Below are 24,228 nucleotides of genomic sequence, written 5' to 3' on the forward strand. Positions count from 1 at the left end.
TAGGATATAAACTAATTGTTTTCAGTGAAGAGTAAGGGACTTAGAAGATTTTAAATAACTATACTTTCCTTGTGTTCTTTGAGTCTTTCATGTCTGTTTAGTGTTGTAGAAATTGTTATAACAGAAATATATTTATTTTGTATTTCTGAGTTTTAAAAAACTATTAGTAAAAGGTATATCTTATTTATGCAGTCCTTTAATTATTATTAGGATCAATCTGTGTTTCTGTCTGGACTTTTTGTTCTGCTTTGCTGTAGATGGGTATGCAGTGGTGTTATTAAATAACATTAACTACTTTTACTTCTTTAATTCTTTTTAATTCATTTCTTTAATTGCAGTTTTTAAAACTGTATCTATGAAAACCCTAATAACTAAGAGAAAAGTAGGACTTAATGTTTTTATATGTAATGTATTTTTTCATTTTTTTCTTTTAAGTGATCAGATTTATTAAGTTCAAACTTACAGTTATTTACTTACCTTTCAAATCACACTCATAAGAAAATGACAGACTAAGTAGTTACTTTCTTATTCCTTTGTCCTGTTATTTTGCAGTATCCTGATACCCTGAAAAAAATGGATCCTGATCACTTGGTAGCGTTGGTGACAGAAGTTATTCCCATTTATTCCTGCTTAGTTTTTTGTCCCACTAAGAAGAACTGTGAAAATGTAGCGGAAATGATATGCAAGTTTTTAAGCAAGTGTGTTCATCTTTCTAAAATGTCATTCTATTCTGTTTTATTTTGAAAATGCCTTGCATGGTTTTCTGCTGTGTATTCTGTTTATTCAGCAACTTACAGAACATAATATTAACATGTTATACAAGATTCTTAAGACCCTGCCACTGAAGAACAGAAAGCATAACTGATATTCACATATGTCAGATAGCCAGAGAAAAATTCTAAGGCTACAAGTGAGAGAGTATTGACTAATATCACCACTTAGACCAGTGATTCTAAACCTTGATTGCAGAAAGAATCATCTCAGGAGCTTTTAAAAATACCCAGGCTATATCCTTGACAAATCAGCATCTCTTGGGGTGGGACCCAGGCATCACTATTTTGTAACGATCCCCAGGTAGTTCAACATAGAGCCATGGTTAGGAACCACTGGCTTAGAAGATCAGGAATAATAATCACTTGATCTCTGTGAGTACAAATCACATTTTCATCTTAACCTTCTCTTCAGACAACATTGGCTTTGTTTTCTTAATAAACTTTATACTTACATTGGGTGAGCATTTAAATTGAATTTCTTAAGTAATTAAGAATGTTATTCTTAATTTTATGGTATTTTAATATTAGCTCTATCGTATTTAATATTAGCTCTATGGTATTTTAATATTAGCTCATCTGATAGATGTAAATATAAAGTGAATTTAGGTACTAACCATTTCATTTTTTTCTGCACCTATTTGTAGGTCCCATGTGTAATTTTACTGTTTTTTTTTGAGTCTTCGTTTTGGCCCCTTAGCTAGTGTTATATCATTATTTATAAGCCACTATTCTAGATTCAATCTAGTCATCCCCCACCTCCCCCCTCCCCTTCCCATCCTGGCCATGAGTATGGTCTAAAATAGAATTAAATTTATTGAATGGCACAGAGGTACAAATGTTTGTGATAAGGTCAAGGAGCTTTCCATTTCAGTACTTATAATCTGCTTTTACAAGATGATATTAATTATTAAAACCTAATGAAATTAAATTATTAAAGTATTCTGAGAACATCTCTTTCATTTTATTAGAATAATTTAACATAATTTAGCGCTAATTAAGTGATGGGGAAATTTAGATACTAAAATTTGACTGGGATATTGATATGTTAATTATACTTTTGACTTATTTTGCTTTTTGATAATAATAATTTATTTGGATCATAATTATTGGTGTTCAGTATTGAAGCAATTAAAATGTGGTTCTCCAAAATCCTTAGTTAATGAACTGTAATGAAACCTGATACTTTCTAAAGAGATAGGAGTTTGTATTTTGGGCTTAATTTTTTTCTTATTGACTTTCTGAAGGAAAATTTCCTTTAAAAATATTTTCCGTATAATTTCCTGCTCTCCTAAGCTAAGTGTTCTGAGTATAATTTTACCCCCTTTTTTGGTGACTGTGGCTAACATGTTTAGTCATGTCCAGAGAATCCTTTTTTATATTATTCTGTAATTTATATGTATATGAAATCAATCTAAGGCCAACTAAGTTATAACATCAACTTTGACTTTAAAACATGATTTCTTGGTGTTGGGATATCAATGTGAATCTTATTTGCCTATTTACCATAAACTTTGAAGTTAACAGGCATAGTAAAGTTACCTGGGCAATAGAATATGCCTGTTTCTATTGAAGTGCAGAGACTAAAGCAGATTTTTCTCAAGTGATTGTTTTAATCTCAAAGAAAATTATTATTTTTGTAGCTATTATTACTTTTGCCTTCCCAGTTAAGAATGTCTTTTAACACTATTTGCTGACAGCTGTAATAGCTCTGGTTATAATACTGTTCCTAAAAATCTAAATGATATCTCAGTGCTTCTTAGCCTGGAATTCAAACTGATATGACCCAATCTATTTTTCCATAGTTATTTCTCCTACTTTTCATTTACCGTATGCTCATATAAAATTAACTACTTCTGTTTCTTACTTACGCGTTGACCCTCCTGTTTTCATACCTTTGATAATGCTTTACCCTCTGTCAAGAATATGCTTCCCTGTCCCTTTATTTCCACCTCTCTAAACTCACCACCCATTTTACAAAACCCAGCTCAGATCCACGTCTCTCTTAAAACCCTTCCTCATATAACTATATCTGATATGGTCCATTATAAATAATGTCTCCATTCTCAAAAATCATGTGATTATCCATATTCTCACCCCATATAAAATTTAATTCCTTGAGAAGGGTTCTGTACCTCCCTTTCTGGGCCGTCACTTATAGGCTGGAAAATAGCAACAGCAGAATTATCTCCTGCTCCTTACTCAGCTATCACTTGTAAATTCTTGGTGATGCCTCTTTACCACTTTCTTCTTAATTCCTCATTTTTCTTTGTCTCTTTACTTCACTTTTCTCATCTTATGAAATTATTGGCTTTCTGCAGTCAATACTAGCCAGAATGCCCTTTTCTTTCCATGAGGCAGATTAAAACAAAGATTTATGTGTACTATATTTTTGTATCTTAAATTATATTTGTTTTCTGCTGTGTTGAGGATTTGTTGCTCTATAATCAATTAGTTTTAGTCTTTCTATTTTTAAAAAGGAATTTATAATAATAGGTGCTTCTCGATACAAAGACATTGTAGATTATTGAGGCTTCTAGAATGCTACTTTTTAGACAGTTAATGTTTTACATGGTATAATTATGATTTAGTAATATAAATGTTTCCTTCTTCAGAGAATGAAGTTAATGCTTTAAAATAAAACAAACCAACTTCAATAAATATGTGTGTTCTAGTGAATAAACAAACATAGAACAAGGGTCTAAATCTGGTATTCATGTTTCAAAGGAAGTACAGGAATAAACTTCAGAAAGTCCATACACCCTCCAAAATTACGTACAAAGGAGAGTGTTCATGTGAATATTTGTATTTTTTCCATTGCTTTGATCAGATTTTCACAGGGCTCAGAGATCCAGAAAAAGATTTTAAAAGACTACTTAATAGTTAATGAAGTCAGAATCCAAATTCTGAGAACGTGTTATGTACTTATATCAATACAAATGTGAAACATTAAAAAAAATGTTTATGTAGCATCTACTGAAATTGAAAAGCTAGACACTTAGTCACTATAAGATCAGGGTTTTTTATTTCTAACAGATCTTTTTTCCTAGGGAATATCCAAAACACAGAGAAAAAGAGAAATGTGAGGTGCTGAAGAACTTGAAGAGTATCAGCGGTGGCCATCTGTGTCCTGTGTTAAAGCGTACTATACCGTTTGGAATTGCCTATCACCATAGTGGTTTGACCAGTGATGAAAGGAAGCTCTTGGAGGAAGCCTATTCCTCAGGAGTTCTTTGTCTTTTTACCTGCACATCCACCCTAGCAGCAGGTGTCAATCTACCAGCTAGAAGGTAAGATACAAGTTACTGTTGACCAGGCTCAAAACTTTTCAGTTACAAGCTTGCAAGGAGTTTTGTTGTTGTACTATTTCTCAGTAGTGATTGAGAATTTATCAAATGATTTTTCAGCATTTGCTAAGTTGATTGTTTCCTTTATTTCTTTTAATATTTTAATGAAAAATAATGTTAGCAGATTTCTTTCTTTTGTGCTCTCCCCACCTGGGTGTTTTTGTTTGTTTGTTTTTGGCATGGGCAGGCTCAGAAAATCAAACCCGGGTCTCTGGCATGGCAGGCAAGAATTCTGCCACTGAGCCACTGTTGCCTGCCCCCCATCTTTTTGATGTCATGTTGATTATACATGTTATATAGAATTATTGATTATACATGTTGATTATATATGTTATATAGAAGGCCAGCATTTCATCTTTTTCTATGATATGAGTTTAACATAGGAATTTTCTTGCACACTTGGAAGACTCATCCATTAAATAGCCACTTGGGTCTGGTATTTTTTTTTTTAGGGCAGATCCTCTTCTAACTTTTCAGTTACTACCAAAGCTTTTGGCCCATGTAATTGATTTCTGCTCTTTACAGTTTGTGACTTCTGGGTGTTTTCTTAATAAGTGGTCAGTTTTGGGGATGGGAGTAGGGGTAGGTGTGTGGTTCGGGAATCAAACCTGGGTCTCCTGCATGGAAGGCGAGCAAGCATTCTACCACTGAACCACCTATGCATCCAAGTGATCAACTTTTATAAGACTTCCGTTAAGTGTTAAAATATATGTTTTTCTCTTGGTTATGAAGTACTATGTATCTCAATGAGATAACAGTTGTTAATGGTATTATCAGTTCCTCTATTTTCTTACTACTTTTCATTCCTTAATCTGTCAATTTTGGTGTGGGTGTTAGTCTGCCACTATAATTACAGTTTTGTCAGTTTCTCCTTATTTGCATTTCTGAAAGTTTTTGCGTATATATTTCAAAAGTATGTATGCAAAGATTTAGTACAAATACCTTGTTGCCTGAATTGTACCTTTTATCAATATAATAAATCCCTCTGTTTCTCATTTAATGATTTGAATATTTGGTTTGCAATTTCTTTTTTGGTCAAGTATATATTTTTCCATTTTATTTTCAGCCTCTTTCACTGATTTAAAAGTTTTTAATTTTTCAGACATTTGGAGAGAAAAATTATTTCTTGAGATGTTTTTCTTCCTTCTGTTGTCTCTGTTTTTTGCATTTACAACTTCAGTTAGATTTGAGGTATCTTGGATTGAGTTTTCATTTCTTTGAAACTTTTCTTAAATATTTTCTGTCTGTTTGGGCTATGTGATTTCTTTAACTTTACTTTCCATATAACAAGATTAGTTTTTAACTGCATTAATTCATTATTCAGTTCTTCTATTGAATTTTTAAAATGTTAGAATTTATAAGATCTCTCTTATTTTTTATTTTTTCTTCCTTACATCGTCTGTTCACCTGTTGTGAATAGAACATCATCTGGAGTGTCTCTGTGGGTAATAATTTGAATTTTTTTAAGAGTTTTCTTCTGCCACCTGTATTATCTGCTTCTGTAGTCATTTATTCTATATACTCTTGTTATTTGTCTTTATGTCAGTTGGTAATCTTGGCTGTTATTAAGATTTATGAGTAAAAAAGAGTAGGTTAATTAGTGTAGGTAAATGACATAGGTTTTCTCTTGTCTTTGAATAGGAAAGCTGACCACAGACTTCTGTATAAGTGAGCAAGATTGAAATCATCATTTTTATACGTCAAAAACTGTTAAAGTCTGATTTCGTATAGTTCAAAATAATATAAATCCATAAATAAACACACATATTGAAATGGGCAGAATGATCCTCAAATTTATATGAAACTGCAAAGGACCCCAAATTACCAAAACTGTCTTGTAAAAGAATAGTGTTGGAGGACTCACACTTCCTGAATTCAAGTTGTTTTACAAAGTGACGGTAATCAGAACGTTGTGGTAACTGCACAAAGGTAGACAAGTAGGTCAGTGGAACAGAAGTGAAAGTCCAGAAATAGACTGACACATTTATAGCCAGATAATTTTTGACAAGAGTACAATATGTGGGTTCCTCAAAAAGTTCATTATAGAATTACCATATGACCCAGCAACCCCACTTCAAGATATGTACCCAAGGAGAGTGAAATCAGGATCTCAGATATGTGTACACCATTGTTTGTAGCAGTATTATTCTCAATAGCCAAAAGCTGGAAACAACCCAAGTTTCCATGCAACAAATGCATGGATAAACAAAATGCGTCATATACACGTAATGGAATATTGTTCAGCCATAAGAAAAAAATGAAATTATAAGACATGTTTCAACATTGAAGAACTTTGTAAACATTATGATCAATGAAATAAGCAGAAACTTAAGGACAAAAATTGTGTGATAGCACTTATAAGAGATGACTAGAAATAGCACATTCACAGAAATAGCACATTAGAGGTTATGGGGAGGGGGAAGGTGATGCAAGAAGGGAGGAAAGAGGAGTGTTAAAAATATGTATATAGGCAGTAAATAAAGAAGGTGGGCAGTGAATAGAGAAGTATTTGCAAAGTCCCCTTGGGAGACTGGGGAAAAAACAGGAAATATTAGACTTCCCTATTTGGAGAATTTCTCATATTCTTGCAAGCAGTGGAGACCACCAAATCAATAGGCTGAGCCCTTGATCTTGGGATTTGCCCCTATGAAACTTATTCCTGCAAAGGAGAAACTAAGCCTACTTAAAATAATGCCTAAGAGTCACCCCCAGAGAACCTTCTTTGTTGCTCAGATGTGGCCTCTCTCTGTAGAGGTAGATAAATTTACTCAGCAGGTAAATTCACTGCTCTCCCCCCTATGTGAGACATGACTCCCAGAGGTGTAAATCTCCCTGGCAGCATGGGACAGAATCCTGGGATGAGTTGGGACCAGGCATCATGAGATTGAGAAAACCTTCTTGACCAAAAGGGGGAAGAAAGGTTTTATATTTTATAAATATAAAATTTATATTGCAAGATAAATTTTATATTGCAAGATAAATTTTATATTGCAAGATACTTTATATTGCAAGATAAAGTTTTAGTAGCTGAGAGATTTCAGAGTCAGGAAGTTATCCTGGAGGCTATTCTTATGCATTATATAGGTATCCCATTTTAGTTTATGGTGTATTAGAGTGGCTAAAACTGTTGCGCTGTGTTCTAGTAGGCTTGATTCTTGAAAACGACTGTGTAAAGGTAAAACTTTTACAATGAAAATATATATGTATGTATAAATGCATGTATTAGTGATGCATGGTCACGTTTTTTCACTTATGAGTATAAAATTAAAATATTTTGGAAATTACTGGTATACTAGATTGATCTAAAATGTTGCAGCTAGATACACTTGTGTTCAAATAATGGTTCTGGTACTTACTAACTCTGTGGTTTGGAATAAGCCACTTAATTTGAGCTTCAGTTAACCACCTTATAAAAAGAGGGGTACAGGTGGATATTATTACCAAGAGTTTTATAAGAGTTATAGAAAATGTATATATGAAACCTAAGTTAGCATAGATTTTTGAGAAATAGTAATAACCTATTATTTTTAGTTAATGGCATAGATATAATGAAATTAAAAGTTTAAAAAATAGGTGCTATTGCTATGGATGGAGTGTCACTTTTAATTAATTTTGTCAATTCCATAGAGTTATCTTAAGAGCACCGTATGTTGCTAAAGAATTTTTAAAGAGAAATCAATATAAACAGATGATTGGCAGAGCTGGCCGTGCTGGAATAGATTCTGTTGGGGAGAGTATCCTTATATTGCAAGAAAAAGACAAGCAGCAGGTAATAATCTGGTTGGTGGTTTGTTTTGGCTTCTTTTTCCTGCTCTTTGGTCTAACCCTTTGGTGAGGTTATTGTTTAAATATTAATATTAATGTTCCTGTAAATGATGTTTTTGTCTCCTAGATTATGGAACATTAGAAAGAGTAGTTTGAATACTTTTGTATTTCAGACATACAATGAAAAAAATGCTTTCCCCTATTATTGTACTTCTGTTTTCATAAGTAATAAATTCTTATTCTTTTGTGTTTTGTGTTTTTCTCCCACCTGCCACCACAAGATTTATGCCATCATAAAATTTTTATATGAAATATTATTTTTATGATAACACAAAACATAATATTGTTTCAACTTTTATAGGTATTGGAATTAATAAGCAGCCCATTGGAAAACTGTTATAGCCATCTTATTCAAGAATTCAACAAAGGGATTCAAACTTTATTTCTCTCTTTGATTGGATTGAAGGTATTTTTCAGAATTTTCAATGTTATACCATCATCTAAAATAATAGAGTGCAAAAAGTTAGACAGATTACAAAGTATGAAAGAAACATTTATTCTAACCTAATGTAGAAATGAAGAATCTGTGTTATGACAAATCTGAATCTAGATTTATGTGGGCATTTATAGGTCTTTGAGAATATGAAAAATTCAACAAATAATAATTGGGCATCCATTACAAGTAAGGAACTTTGGTAGATACTGTAGGACACAAGGAAACGTGAAGATACAGGTCCTGATGTGAAATAATCCAACACCTCCACCCTTATTAAAGATACGGTTTACCTGTAGTACTGTGACCATTCTGGAATATTACAAATATTAGTGAGGTCACTATAGCCTTTTAAGGCAGGAACTTAAAAAAAAAAAAAGAACAAATGAGGGAGACACAATGGGAAAATGCTTTTTCTAAGATTAGAAATTAACTCTCTTTTTATGAATCATTCTTTTGTTAAATGATTTACCCAAAGTCACTGAGCTAAAAAGTGGCAAAATCAGGATTTAAATCGAGCCTTATCTAATTTTAGTACCATGCTCTTAACCCATCATACAGTTTAAATGAAAACACAAAAGATAACTGATAAATAAAAGGTGTCACAGGGCAAGACTTGATTGCCTTACAAATAATTTAAAAGGATGAAAGACTATGCGTAAAAGAAAAGATAGTCCTGAATATTGAAGGACCTGGAGCCATAGGTTTTAGATAAGCAGAAGGAAGAAGCCATTCCATACAATTAGAATGAAAGATAAGAAAGCTTAAGATGTTAAGATGTTGTGGAGCTACAGTGAATGGACTAGATACTATATAGCTCTAGAGAGGGGATAATAATAGTATATAATATTGTAAGAATGATCTGGAAGCAATTATAGTAATCTATGTATAATGTCATAAACATGTTGGTTAAGAGTGTTGCCAATGATTAATAAATTAGAGAAATTGTCTACTCTAACACACATATTTTAGAGACATACCCAAGGAATTGGTATTTGTTCAGGATCATTCAACTCATCATGATTAAAGTGAGACTATAATTTAAGCTCCTGACTTGCTAGCCTGTGCATCATTGTACCTGTGGAATATTCATCAAGTGCATAGGGGGAACTCAACAAGATAGACCATATTTTGGACCATAAAACAAGTCTCAATAATTTTTTTTCTAATGAAATATAAAATGTATGCAAAAAAAAGCAATACATTTCCAAATATATTTTAATAAGTACTTATATAAGAGATTTTAAAGTTTGGTATGGGTTACAGTTCCACAATTTTAGGTATTGATTTCTAGCTGCTCTAAGGTAGAGACTAAAAACTATTGATATAATGATTCCGCACTCATACTCATACTCAATCTTCTCTGTATAACTCTATCATCACCTTTGATCCTTCTCCCACTCTTTAGAGATATTTAGGCTACGCCCATTCTAACTTTTTCATGTTGGGCGGGGCTGACAGTAATATGGGATAGGGGCATGGAACTAGTTGATATTCTGGAAAGGCTGGCCCTCTGCATTTCAGGACTTCTCTGGTTCTAGGGACTCATCTGAAAGTTATAGGTTTTGGAAAGTTACCCTAGTGCATGGAACCTTTGTAGAATCTTATATAATGCTGTAAGTATTCTTTAAGATTGGCAGGAATGGTTTTGATTGGGGTTCGGCAAGTTATAGTAAGTATCAATGTCTAACTGAAGCTTGTGTAAGCGTGGCCTCCAGAATAGCCTCTCAACTCTATTTGAATTCTCTCAGCCACTGATGTTTTATTTGTTATACTTCTTTTCCCCTTAAATTTTAAACAATTGAAATCATATAGAATATGGTTTCTAATGGCAACAGAATTATAAATCAATAATAGAAAGATATCAAGAAAATCCCTAAATATTTAGAAATTAAACAAAACACATTGACCCATCATCAAAGAAGGAATCACAAGAGAAATTAAAAATAATTTGAAAGTAATGAAAATGAAAAAATATATATATCAAAATCGGTGGGATGCAGCTAAAGAAGTACTTAGAGGGAAAGTTATAGCTCTAAATTCTCATTAGAGTACAAGAAAATTCCTAAGTCAGTGATTTAATAAGTTTTACCTAAAACTAAAAAAAAAAAAAAGTGCAAATTAAACCCAAAGTAAATAGAAGGAAGAAAATAAGAGCAGAAATTAATGAGAGAGAAAATAGACAATAGGAAAAAAATCATGAAACTACAAGCTAGTTCTATGAAAAGATAACAATGTTGATAAAACCTCTAGCTGGACTGATCAAGAAAAAAGGAAAGAACATATAAATTACTAATACCAGGAATAAAAGAGGGGAGGTTTCTAGGGAAGATGATGGAGTAGGGAGCTCCAGGACTCACTCCTCCTCCAAAACATGTAGTGAGAAGGCAGGAACAACTGGAAGTCTTCTGGGACTCTGAAGGCCAGGAAAGGACTGTACAGCATACATGGAAGAGCGAGAGGAAGAGGCTAAGAAACTGGTAAAGAACTGTGAATAGCTCACTCCACAGCTGCTTCCAGCTGCTCCCACTCTCAAGGCCCCCACTTTCAAGGCATGCCACCTTGGGTTGTCCCTAGCTGATTGCTGCAGATGGAGAGGGATGTGGAAGTCCTGTTCCTTAAGAATGGGGTAGGAGATGGGGTACACAGCTGAACACTGATCATGCTTTTAATTAGGTAATTCGGATTGCTGGGTCCTGGTGCTGAGTTACTATTTCAGCCTGCCCCAGACAGGGATTGAAATAGCCATTGTTTCAACCCCACTCCAGAAAGGAGCAGAGATGGTGAACATTTATAGACACAGTACTCCTGTAGGGCTGTGGGGAACAGTTTACAGAAGATCGCCATCTGTTGGGCAGGCCAGGAAAGCACAGCTTCAAGGAGGCATCAAAAAGGCTACTGGTGTCCTTTAGCGCCCTTTCCCTATAGCTCTTTGGAGCTGGTCTGTACCCCTTTTGTGGGTCCTTTGTTGGTAAATAGTGGCTTGGAAAAATCCTCTCTGTGGTGACCCTTCTCCCAGAATTTGCTCACCAGGTAAAAGCAGCTAGAGGCAATAAAAAGTGTGTGTAAAAACAAAAACTGTAGAGGCAAAACAAAACAGAACAGATCAAAATTCCCAAGGAAAGAACAGAGGAAAGGAAGCTTTCTCCTGGGGGTGAAACAGTTGCGCAAATAATGCAATCTTAAAAACTGACGTGCATATTGAGGACAAGAATCAGAGGAAGAAGACCTGGAAAAATCTGATCAGTTTTCAGCGTGCAGTTCTAAAGATCTCAAATAAGTTGAACTAAGTATCAAAGACAAACCTTAAGAGAAAGCTAATAAACAGCTTACAAAAGAGGGAGAAACTGACCTTCAAAGTAAACTCATCAAGAAAGTGAGATGCCAAGACATCAATAAAAAATTACAAACCATACTAAGAAACAGTAATGTATGGCCCAGTCAAAGGAACAAATTAAAACTTCAGAGGAGATGCAGAATTTGAGAAAACTAATTAGCGATGTTCAAACAAGTCTCCTAAATCAATTCAAGGAGATGAAGGAAAATATGGTTAAAGAGAAAAGATGGTACAAAGACACTGGATGAGCATAAAGAATTTGAAAAGTATAAAAAGAAACAGCAAATTATGTTAATGAAATACACAATAGACGAGATTAAAAATGCACTAAAGGTATACAGCAGCAGATTTGAGCTGGCGAAGAAAGAATCAGTGAGCTAGAAGACAGGACAACTGGAATTTTGCAGACAGAAGAACAAATAAAAGAAGGGAAAAAATTATAGCAGGGTTTCATGGATTTGAATGACAACACAAAGCATACAAAAATATGCATCACAAATGTCCCAGAAGGAGAAAAGAAGGGAAAAGGGGTAGAAAGAATATTTAGGAAATAATGACTGAAATTTCCCAATTCTTATGTAAGACATAAATATAGATGTCCAAGAAGTACAGTGTATGCCAAACACAAGACACATGCTAATCCAAATGTTAAATGCCAAGGAGAGAATCCTAAAAGCAAGAGAAAAGTAATTTGTCCCATACAAGGGAACCACAGTAAGACTAAGTTCCAATTTCTCATTGGAAACCCTTGAAGCAAGAAGGTAGTGGTATCGTATATTTAAGATACCGAAGGAGAAGAATTGCCAGCCAAGAATTCTTTATCCAGCAAAATTGTACTTCCAAAATGAGGGTGGGTTGGTTTGAAAGGATTATGTACCCTAGAAAAGCCATGTTTTAATCCTTACCCATCTTATGAAGGCAGCCATTTCTTTTAATTCCTATTCAGTACTATACATTGGGAACTTGATTATACTATATCCACAGAGATGTGACATGCCTAGTTGTGAGTATTAGCCTTTGATTAGAGGGAGATGTGAGATTCCAGGAGGGTCTTGATTAGTTTATTGGAATCCATTAAAAGAGGAACTATTTTGGAAAAAGCTTCAGAGTCCCGAGAACCACAGAGCCCAGTCAGCCACAGACCTTTGGACATAAAGAAGGGAAACATCCCTGGAGGAGCTTCATGAAACAGGAAGCCTCAAGAGAAAGATAGACATCGCCATGTTCGCCATGTGCCTTTCCATTTGAGAAAGAAACCCCAACTTCATCGACCTTTCTTGAGTGAAGGTAACCTCTTGTTGGTGCCTTAATATGGACATTTTTATAGACTTGCTTTAATTGGGACATTTTCACATCTTAAACTATACACTTGCAACTTAATAAATTCACCTTTATAAAAGTTGTTCCATTTCTAGTATATCACATTCCAGCAGTTAGCAAACTAGAACAAAGGGAAAATTTTAAACATTCAAAGTTAAACAGAAACTGAGAGAGTTCATCAACAAGAGACCTGCCCTACAAGAAATACTAAAAGGAATTCTGCAGACTGAAAAGAAAACTCATGCATTTTACTAGAAGGAAAGTTAGAATTAAAAATATGGGACTATAAAACACAGTGAACCCTGTTGTGAATGATGGACTGTACATAATATAAAAGTTCTCTTGCATGCATTATGACAAATGTAGACACTAATACAAAGTGTTAGTACTGGGGTAGTATATGGGAAAAAGTACACCTACTGAAACTATGGACTGTAACTGACAGTAATATTTTAGTATGAGTCCTTTTATATTAAAGGTAAATATAAATTTATAGAGGCAGAATTAGATTAGTAGCTATATAGAGCTGGGGAAAGATAGAGGGATTGGAATGTGACTACAAAAGGGATATAATGCTTTTCTTTTTGGAGTAATCAATGTTCTAAAATTGATTGTGGTGATAAATGTTCAACTCTGTGATTATACTAAAAGCCATTGATTGTATACTTTGAATTGTATGATATGTGATTATATCTCAAAACTGCTTTATAAAAAAGAATAAGGGCAGTGCAACAGTGGCTCAGTGTCAGAATTCTTGCTTGCCATGCCAGAGACCCAGGTGTGATTCCTGGAGAGCCTGCCCATACCAAAAAAAAAAAAAAAAAAGGAGAATGAAAGAGGGACATAATTTCAATATAATGAAATGTAAATGATGTAAATGATTATCCTTAAATAAGTATACTATGAAGTGAATTCATTACCTTAAATTGACAAAATTCTTGAAAGACACAGATTCCTAAAATTGACTCAAGAAGAAATAGAAAATCTGAGTAATCCCTATATATAGGGATTAATATAACTGAATTTACAGTTAAAAACCTCCTACAAAAACCTTTAGCCCAGTTGACCTCACTGTTGAATTTTATCAGACATTGAAGGAAGAAATAAAACTAGTCATACACATATTCTTTTATCTCACTTTATGAGACCACCATTACATTGATACCAAAACTAGACAAAAATATAAGAAAACTTCAGACCAATATCTTTGGTGAATGTAATTATAAAAAAAGAAAGCAAGCACGTAGGCAGTTGTCATCCAAGGCGTTCCGTAAGTGGCAGAACTTGAGCTACTGGACCCAGTCCTGAGGAGAATAGGCCTCAGGGTTCCCACTGTCCCTTAGGGTAGGGGTTCACAACAGGGCTCTAGTTGTGGAAGGGGCTAGCAGAGGTAGGTTATGTAGGCTGCTTTGGGCCATATGTTTGTACTCCCCCTTTCTGGACCATGCTACTACAGTTTCTTGCCTGCAATGCTGCAGTAGTCTCCCAGCTTGTTTCCTTTCATCCACTCTGCCCTGCCATCCCACATCCCCTCCAAGTAACACAAGAACTATGTTTTCTAAATGCACATCTGATTATATAATTTTTCTGTTTAAAATATGTCAGTGATTTCCCACTGATTTTAGCATGAAGGCCAAATTTCTTATGGTCTACTGCAGTAGATGTGGCCTCTGCCAATCTCTCCAGCCTCATCTCTTACCAGCTCTCTTGCACTTTGCACTCCAGACCTACAGTGGCCTTTAAGTTTAGTTTCTCAGACTTTCTGTGCTCTCTTCTACCCCAGTGTTCCCTAAGCCTAGAACTCTCCCATCTTCCCTCCCTATCCTCAATTTCACTTTCCTTCCATCCCTTTGTCTTGTTAACTACCGCTCAGTCATCAAATCTTAGCTTAACTGTTTTGCTTCCTTAGGGAAGCCTTCCTCTAGTCTGAGTCTAGTCTGTGCTTTTCTAGGACCCCATTCCTTTTTTTAATAGCACTTATTAGTTTGTAATTATATTCTTGTTAGTACAATAATTTGGTTATTAACTTTACACTCTCTCCCATTCTCATCACTCTGGAATGTAAGCTCTGTGAAAGCAGGGTCCACTTTTATTTTCATTTATCACTGAATCTCAGCACCTAGCACAATGCTTGGTATGTAGTTGGCCCTCAGTAAATACTTGAATTAATCAGTGGATTGGCTTTGGAGTTGGGCACAGATGAACTTGCAGGTTGAGGTATCAGTGGATATCCAGCTTTGAGAACTGGAGAGGCCGTAGATGAAGGCTGGCACAGTGGTTTAAATCACTATGTCAAAACTTGGGTTTGACATTTTAGATTTTAGATTTTAAAAATATAATTTTAATCTAAGTGAATATTATATTAAGAATGATTTTTATTAAAAGAGGGAGAAGCAATAAAAATGTCTATGCCTCATAATATTTTTATCTCTTTCATTGATTTAATGAAATAACTACTTAATTTTTCCAGTTGAACCATTATTAGGAATATAAGAGAGAGAAATATAAAGTTGGCTACTGTAAAATTTTTCTAATTCAGAGTCTACATTTGAATACCAAATGAAACTTTAAGTACTACTTAGGATTGCCATTGTAAATAGTGAATAAGAAGGGAAGAGAAAAAGGCAGTGGATAAACAATAAAAAAAGATGAGAGCTGCAGAGAGAAAAAATATAGTAGAAAACTACTATATATGTTTAGGTAACATTTTAGGCTCCACTGCAAAATTTTGCCTGATCCTGTTTTAGTGAAGTTGAAACTTCCAGTAGTATTTTCTACATGTTTGTCTTCTTTCCTTTTTTGTAATTAATAAAATTTTTAGAGCTAAAAGATGCTTTCATAGGTGGGTAGAAAGGGGTCATAAGGGAGGTTTTCTGAAGGTAACTGAGCAGGAGTTAAAGTTAATTATTTGCAGAATCAACTGAGAGAACACAGCTTTGGGGTGTCAGCTGAGAGAATACAGCTTTGGAGGTGTTGGGGAAAAGCTCTTCAAATGCCTAAGGAGTTTGTGTTTGAAAATGTATAAATGTTTTCATAATAGCATGAAGATGATAGCTATCTTCTCCTTTAAATTGTTTTATTTTTTAATTGGAAAATGCCATTATAAAATTATCTTTATATATACGAGTATGTAGGTCATATATTAATTTTTTATTTGAGTAGCTACAAGACATGGGAATGAGCTATTATCTTGATTAATGTCCATTCAAAGTGATGCTTAAATTAAGGAAGATGCTTCAGTGATGTCTTTAATTGTTTCAGATTGCAACTAATCTTAGTGACATATATCACTTTTTGAGTGGCACATTTCTTGGTGTTCAGCAGAAGATTTTGTTGAAAGAAAAAGGTCTCTGGGAGGTAACTGTTGAATCACTTAGATACCTGACAGAGAAGGGACTTTTGCAAAAAGATACTATTTCTAAGTCTGAAGAAGAATTCCAACATAATTTCCTTATCACAAAGTTGGGACGAGCTTCTTTTAAGGGTAAGAGTTTATGTAAATATCATTAATCTGAAGAAAAAAGCACTAGAAAAAATGGAAATTAAATATTTTTTACTTTAAATTTGATTTTTAATTTCATATTAACATTAATCCTATTTTATCACCTTACACCGTATAAACTGTCAAAAGTTGAGAAATGTTTTAACTGTATTTTCTTATTTACTCAAATAATTTAGAACTACAAAAATGTAAGGAGAAAAAGATGGCTGCCCCTCCTCTCACTCTCTTCCCCTAGCAATCGCACAAAAATTTCAGTATCCTATCAATAGTGAAAGTTTAGTAAATATCTTTCCAGTTCATGTTTATATATTACATGTCAGTGCATAATGTATACATATAGGTAGTTCATATTTTTAATTTTGAACATAAATCATTTATATTATCCTGGAACTTGCTTTTTTATTTCTAAATTTTATTTATTTATTGTAATTTTGAAAGTCTACATATTTAATTTGTTTAAATGCATAGGTTAGGGATTTCGTATATAAGGTTGATCTGAACCTAAACTAAAAGAAAGTCTGTCCTCTTAACAATTCAATTTAATACAGAGAATTAATTTTTTCTTGAAGTTTATTTCCATAGAAACTATAGTATAAATGCTTTTTTTTGCTTATTAAAATTGTAGAATTTGTTATACGGTAGTGAATAGTGTTTTGTTCTAATGCCTACATTATTATTTACTTAATGAAAAGTAATATTTGTATGTCATTTAGAAAAGAAAAACCCAGACCTCAGAATTGCATAAAGGTAAATCTCTTTTCTACTGTCCCTAGATTACTACTATTGACAGTCCACCATATCCTTCCAAACATTTTTATGTATTAATGCACATGTATACATATGTGCATATAGAAAGAGAGAGAGAGCTGGTTTTTTAATATGAAATTTTGGTATGTGTTTTTTGGCAAGATTTCTCACTTATAAAATATCCTCAGCAACTTAACATATTGTTGCCTTTAAATCTACCTCCTTTTTCTTTTAATACTGCATACCCATCTATAATATGGATGTACCCTAATTTATTTAGCCATTCCCCTACTGATGCTCATTTGCATTGTTTCCAGTTTTTCTCAGTTAGAAAGAAGGCTGTATGGATTTCTCTGTTTATGTATTTTGGGGCACATGTGGGAGTGTTTTCTCTGAGTTAGATTCCCCAAAACAGGATAGTTGTATCAGAAGGTATGTGTACTATAAATGTTGATATTGTCAAAATGGTCTCTAAAATAGGTGTGCTCAACTACAAAATTGTTTTATTTAGGTAAATTTATCTTTTAGCCAAGACTGTGTAATCATTTCTTTCTCACTTTGGTAATTTTGAAAGAGGAAATATTTTTATCTTTCTTTTTAGGAACTATAGATTTGGCTTATTGTGACATTCTCTACAGAGACTTGAAGAAAGGTCTGGAAGGACTTATACTTGAAAGCCTTCTTCATCTTATCTACCTAACAACTCCCTATGATATGGTTTCTCATTGTGACCCTGATTGGATGATATACTTCAGACAGGTGAGAATACATTATAAGAAGATTCTTCAGTTTAGACAACTTAGTTTGTTAATAGTGATGTGATGGTGTCAGGTAGTACAAGTGATTATCCACTTTTTTTTTGGGGGGGGGGGGGTGGTTTGCCCTATTGAAATAAAATTGAATTTGATTCTTTTGGCTTTAAGATTTTAAAAATAGTAATATGGCCATAGCATTTCTGGTTTGTTTTATATAAATATTACTTTTCTGTTAAATATTAATACATTCATTTTAGAAAATAAAGATGGTTTAGAAAAGAAAGAAAAAGGATCATCTCTGGTCCAGTTCCCCAGTCAGTTACAGTTCTGATTTGGTGACCACTGCATTTTATAATGCCAAGAATGTAAAGAAAAGAGTGAAAGCTTTCTCTGATGATTGAGAATATAATTACATGACACCTTTATCAGAGCCAGACATGGTGGTACCTCTCAGGTCTACTGATGTTAATACCTGAGAAGGTGGTGGAACTTTTCCCTACATGTTACAAAACCAAATGGTGGTAGAAAGCAGTTTATTATGATCTTAGCTATGAACAGGCTAGATGCATAAATACATATTAGGCAGAAGTAGTATGCAACTCCCCCCCCTTATTATTTATTTTTTTTATCCATATTTTTTTCTCATCTGTCAATATCATAGATAAAAAGACACAAGGTTTTCACAATTATACAGTCACACTGTGAAAGCTATATCATTATACAATCATCTTCAAGAAACATGGCTACTGGAACACAGCTCTACATTTTCAGGCAGTTCCCTCCAGCCTCTCCATTACATGTTGACTAACAAGGTGATATCTGTTTAATGGGTAAGAATAACCTCCAGGATAACCTCTCGACTCTGTTTGGAATCTCTCAGCCATTGACACTTTTGTCTCATTTCACTCTTCCCCCTTTTGGTCGAGAAGGTTTTCTCAATCCCTTGATGCTAGGTCTCAGCTCATTCTAGAGGTTTTCTCACTTGATGCTGAGTCTGAGCTCATTCTAGGATTTCTGTCCCATGTTGCCAGGAAAGTCCACACCCCTGGGAGTCATATCCCACATAGAGAGGGGGAGGGCAGTGAGTTTGCTTGTTGTGTTGGCTGGGGAGAGAGAGGCCATGTCTGAGCAACAAAAGACATTCTCTTGGGGGAATTGTAGGTCTTAGGCCTAATTTTAAGTAGAGTTAGTCTACTTTGTGGGGATAAGTTTCGTATGAACAAACCCCAAGATTGATGGCTTGGCCTATTGATTTAGTTGTCCCCATTGCTTGCAAGAATATCAGTAATTCTCCAAATGGGGAAGTTGAATTTTCCCCCTTTCTTGCAGTTCCCCAAAGGGGACTTTGCAAATATTTACTGTTCAAATCACTCTGGGACTTATTGGGGCATCACTCTGGACAAATTTACAAATCCGGTGCCCTATTCAAGGTTCCATGTACTTATGGTGTTCAATTAAACTGTCCATATAAGTCACGTTAGGAAATGCACTAGTCAAAATATAAATTTTGTACCAAATAAACATTTTTTGCTTTAGTCTCACACATAAGTTAAATTTTTAAAATATGAATTACCATCTTATTTCAACACCCTGCAATATTGATATTCCTTTGTTCTTCCTCATGTAAAAACATTTTTTAATTTGTGCATTTAATCACTATCATTGTACACTCTAGGCATTCCTAAACTGTACCATCTCAGTCTTTATTGTCTGTCTTTTCTTCTGGTTTCGTTTGTGCCTCCAGCCCTCCTCCCTCTATCATTTTCACATTCAGCTTCATGCAGTATACTAACATTATTGTGCTACAATTAGGTAGTAGTGTGCTCTCTGTTTTTGAATTTTTACATTCAGTCCTGCTGCACGAGCTGTATCCCTTCAGCTCTAATTACCCAATATCTTCCCTATTTCTATTTCTTGACACCCTCCCTTCTTAACTGAAATTCTCCCAAGTTCATTCATTAACATTAGTTCATATAAATGAGACCATGCAGTATTTGTCTTTTGTTTCTGGCTAACCTCACTCAACATAATGTCCTCAAGGTCCATCTATGTTGTTTATATACTTTATGACTTTATTCTGTCTTACAGCTGTGTAATACTCCATCATATGTATATACCACAGCTGTTTAGCCACTCATCTGCTGTTGGATATTTGGGCTTTTTCCATCTCTTGTCAGTTGTAAATAATGCTGCTATAAACATTGGTGTGCAAATGTCTGTTTGTGTCCTTGCTGTCATGCCCCGGATAGATACCTAGCAATGGTATCTATACCATGCTGGATCATATGGCAATTCTATACTTAGCTTCCTGAGGTACTGCCAAACTGCCTTCCACAGTGGTTGTACCATTTTACATTCCCACCAGCAGTGGATAAGTGTGCCTCTTTCTCCACATCCTCTCCAGCAGTTGTTGTTTTCTTTTTTATTGATAATGACCATTCTGGTGGGTGTGAGGTGATATCTCATTGTGGTTTTGATTTGCATTTCTCTAATAGATACTGAGGTTGAGCATCTTTTCATGTGCCTTGTAGCCATTTGTATTTCCTCTTCTGAGAAGCGTCTGTTCATGTCTTGCCCATTTTTTAGTTGGGTTGTTTGTCTTTTTGTTGCTGAGTTGAAGAATCTGCTTATATATTCTGGATACTAAATCCTTATATGTCGTTTCCAAATATTGTCTCCATTGTGTAGGCTCTCTTTCTACTTTCTTGACAAAGTTCTTTGGTGCACAAAAGTGTTTAATTTTGAAGAGTTTCCATTTATCTAATTCTTTCTTCAGTGCTCATACTTTGAATGTAAGATCTAGGAAACCGCCTCCTATTATAAGATTTATGAGATATTTCCCTATGTTTCCTTCTAAAAGTTTTGTGGTCTTAGATCTAATGTTTAAGTCTGTGATAGATTTTGAGTTAATTTTTGTATAGATGTGAGATATGGATCCTCTTTCATTCTTTTGCATGTGAATATCCAATTTGCCAGGCACCATTTATTGAAGAGACCGTTCTGTCCCAGGTGAGTTGGTGTTCTAGTTTGCTAGCTGCCAGAATGCAATATACCAAAAATGGAATGGCTTTTTAAAAGGGGAATTTAATAAGTTGGTAGTTTATTCTTCTAAAGCCTAGAAAATGTCCCAATTAAAACAAGTCTATAGGAATGTCTAATCAAAGGCATCCAGAGAAAGATACCTTGGTTCAAGAAAGCTAATGAAGTTCAGGGTTTCTGTCTTAAGTGAGAGGGCACGTGGCAAACACAGTCAGGGCTTGTCTTTCAGTTGGAAGGGCACATGGTGAACATGGTGGCATCTGCTAGCTTTCTGTCCTGGCTTCCTGTTTCATGAAGCTCCTGGGAGGTGTTTTCCTTCTTCATCTCCAAAGGTCACTGGCTGGTGGACTCTCTGCTTCGTGGTGCTGCAGCATTCTCTGCTCTCTGAATCTCCCTCATTTTCCAAAATGTTTCCTCTTTTATAGTATTCCAGTAAACTAATCAAGACCCACCCAGATGGGTGAAGGCACATCTCCCCTAATCCATCTTAACAACCACTCTTGATTGAGTCACATCTCCAGGGAGATGATCTAATTGCAGTTTTAGACATAAAGTAGTGTATAGGGATTAAAAGAAATGGCTGCCTTCACAAAATGGTATTAGGATTAAAACATGGCTTTCCTAAGGTACATACATCCTATCAAACTGACACAGTTGGCTTGCCTGCCTTATCAAAGATCATCTGTCCATAGACGAAAGGATGTATATCTAAACACTCTATTTGATTCCATTGGTCAGTAAATCCATCTTTATGCCAGTACCATGCTGTTTTGACCACTGTAAGTTTATAATGCACGTTCAAGTCAGGTAGTGTGAGACCTCCAAGTTTATTTTTCTCTCTCAGAATATTTTTAGCTATTGAGGCACCCTGCCCTTCCAGAAAAATTTGGTTATTGATTTTTCTATTTCTGAAAATTAAGTTTTTGGGATTTTAATTGGTATTCCTTTGAATCTATAAATCAATTTAGGTAGAATTGACATCTTAACTATATTTCAGTCTTCCAATCCATGAACACAGTATGCCCTTCCATTTATTTAGGTCCTCTGTGATTTCTTTTAGCAATTTCTTATAGGTTTCTTTGCATAGGTCTTTTGTATCCTTAGTTAAATTTATTCCTAAATATTTTTTTTCTTTTGGTCACAATTGTAAATGGAATTTTTCTTCTTGATTTCCTCCTCAGATTGCTCATTACTAGTGTATAGAAACACTGCAGATTTTTGAATGCTGATTTTGTAACCTACCACTTTACTCATTTATTAACTCTTATAGTTTTGCTGTGGATTTTTCAGGGTTTTCAACATAAAGTATCATATCATCTGCAAACAGTGAGAGTTTTACTTCTTCCTTTCCAATTTTGATGGCTTGTGTTTCTTTTTCTTGTCTAATTGCTCTGACTAGAACTTCCAACACAATGTTGACTAACAGTGATGACAATAGACATCCTTCTCTTGTTCCTGATCTTAGGGGGAAAGTTTTCATTTTTTCCCAGTTGAGGATGATATTAGCTGTGGGTTTTTCATATATTCCCTTTATCATGTTGAGAAAGTTCCCTTTTTTCCCTATCCTATGAAGTGTTTTCAACAAGAAAGGACGTTGAATTTTTTCAAATGCCTTTTCTACATCAATTGATATGATCATGTGGTTTTTCTGCTTTGATTTGTTGATATGTTGTATTGCATTAATTAATTTTCTTATATTGAACCATCCTTGCATACTTGGGATGAATCCTACTTGGTCATGGTATATAATTCTTTTAATGTGCTGATGGATTTGATTTGCAAGAATTTTGTTGAGGATTTTTGCATCTATATTCGTTAGAGAGATTGGTCTATAATTTTCTTTTCTTGAACTATCTGTCTGGCTTTCATATGAGGGGTGATGTTGGCTTCATAGAATAAGTTAGGTAGTCTTCTCTTCTCTCCAATTTTTTTGAAGAGTTTGAGCAGGATTGGTACTAATTATTTCTTGAATGTTTGATAGAATTCACCTGTGAAGCCATCTGGTCCTGGACTTTTCTTTTTTGGAAGCTTCGTAATGACTAATTCAATTTTTGTGATTGATTTGTTTACTTGTGATTGGTTTGTTGAGTTCATCTATTTCTTCTCAAGTCAGTGTTTGTTGTTCATGTCTTTCTAGGAAGTTGTCCATTTCATCTACATTGTCTAGTTTATTAGCATAAAGTTGTTCATAGAATGCTCTCATCACCTCCTTTATTTCTGCAGGGTCAGTGGTTATGTCTCCTCTTAGATTTTTTATTTTATTTATTTGCATCCTTTCTCTTCTTCTTTTTGTCAGCCTTGCTAAGGGTCCATCAATCTTATTGATTTTCTCATAGAACCAACTTCTGGTTTTGTTGATTTTCTCTATTGTTTTCATGTTGTCAATTTCAATTATTTCTGCTCTAATCCTCGTTATTGCTTTCCTTTTGCTCCTTTTGGGGTTATTTTGCTGTTCTTTCTCAAGTTCTTCCAAGTGAACAGATAATTCCTCGATTTTTGCCCTTTCTTCATTTTTGATATAGACATCTAAGGCAATAAATTATCCTCTTAGCACTGCCTTTGCTGCATCCCATAAATTTTGATATGTTGTGTTTTCATTTGCATTTGCCTCGAGGTATTTACTGATTTCTCTTGTAATTTCTTTCTTGACCCACAGATTATTTAAGAGTGTGTTGTCAAGCCTTCATATATTTGTGAATTTTCTGGCCCTCTGCCTATTATTGATTTCCAACATCATTCCTTTATGATCTGAGAAAGTATTTTGTATGATTTCAATCATTTTAAATTTATTGAGACTTGCTTTGTAATGCAGCATATGGCCTATCCTTGAGAATAATCCTTGAGCACTTGAGAAAAAGGTGTTTCCTGCAGTTGTGGGATGTAATCTTCTATAAATGTCTGTTAAGTTTAGTTCGTTTGTTATATTATTTAAGTTCTCTGTTTTTTTATTGACCCTCTGTCTAGATGTTCTGTCCATTGGTGAGAGCAAGGAATTGACATCTCCAACTATAATATAAAGTAGATGTGTCTATTTCTCTTTTCAGTGTTTGCCTCCTGTATTTTGGAGCACTCTGGCTTGGTGCATAAATATTTATGATTGTTAGGTTTTCTTGTTTAGTTGTTCCTTTTATTAATACATAGTGTCGTTCTTTG

The 24,228-nt window shown here is 34.4% G+C and overlaps 1 protein-coding gene across 1 annotated transcript in view; it reads left to right on the plus strand.

Moving 5' to 3' along the window:
- Nucleotides 1-24,228, plus strand: part of LOC143668293 (helicase POLQ-like) — a 68,104-nt gene that overhangs the window by 10,799 nt on the left and 33,077 nt on the right. Inside the window, exons 4-9 of the mRNA XM_077142963.1 lie at nucleotides 553-698; nucleotides 3,821-4,060; nucleotides 7,745-7,886; nucleotides 8,244-8,348; nucleotides 16,294-16,516; nucleotides 17,883-18,040. Of these exons, the coding sequence (XP_076999078.1) occupies nucleotides 553-698; nucleotides 3,821-4,060; nucleotides 7,745-7,886; nucleotides 8,244-8,348; nucleotides 16,294-16,516; nucleotides 17,883-18,040 (1,014 nt within the window). The remainder of the gene's footprint in view (nucleotides 1-552; nucleotides 699-3,820; nucleotides 4,061-7,744; nucleotides 7,887-8,243; nucleotides 8,349-16,293; nucleotides 16,517-17,882; nucleotides 18,041-24,228) is intronic.

This window comes from Tamandua tetradactyla, chromosome 24 (assembly GCF_023851605.1).
Source record: "Tamandua tetradactyla isolate mTamTet1 chromosome 24, mTamTet1.pri, whole genome shotgun sequence".
Classification (NCBI taxonomy): domain Eukaryota; kingdom Metazoa; phylum Chordata; class Mammalia; order Pilosa; family Myrmecophagidae; genus Tamandua; species Tamandua tetradactyla.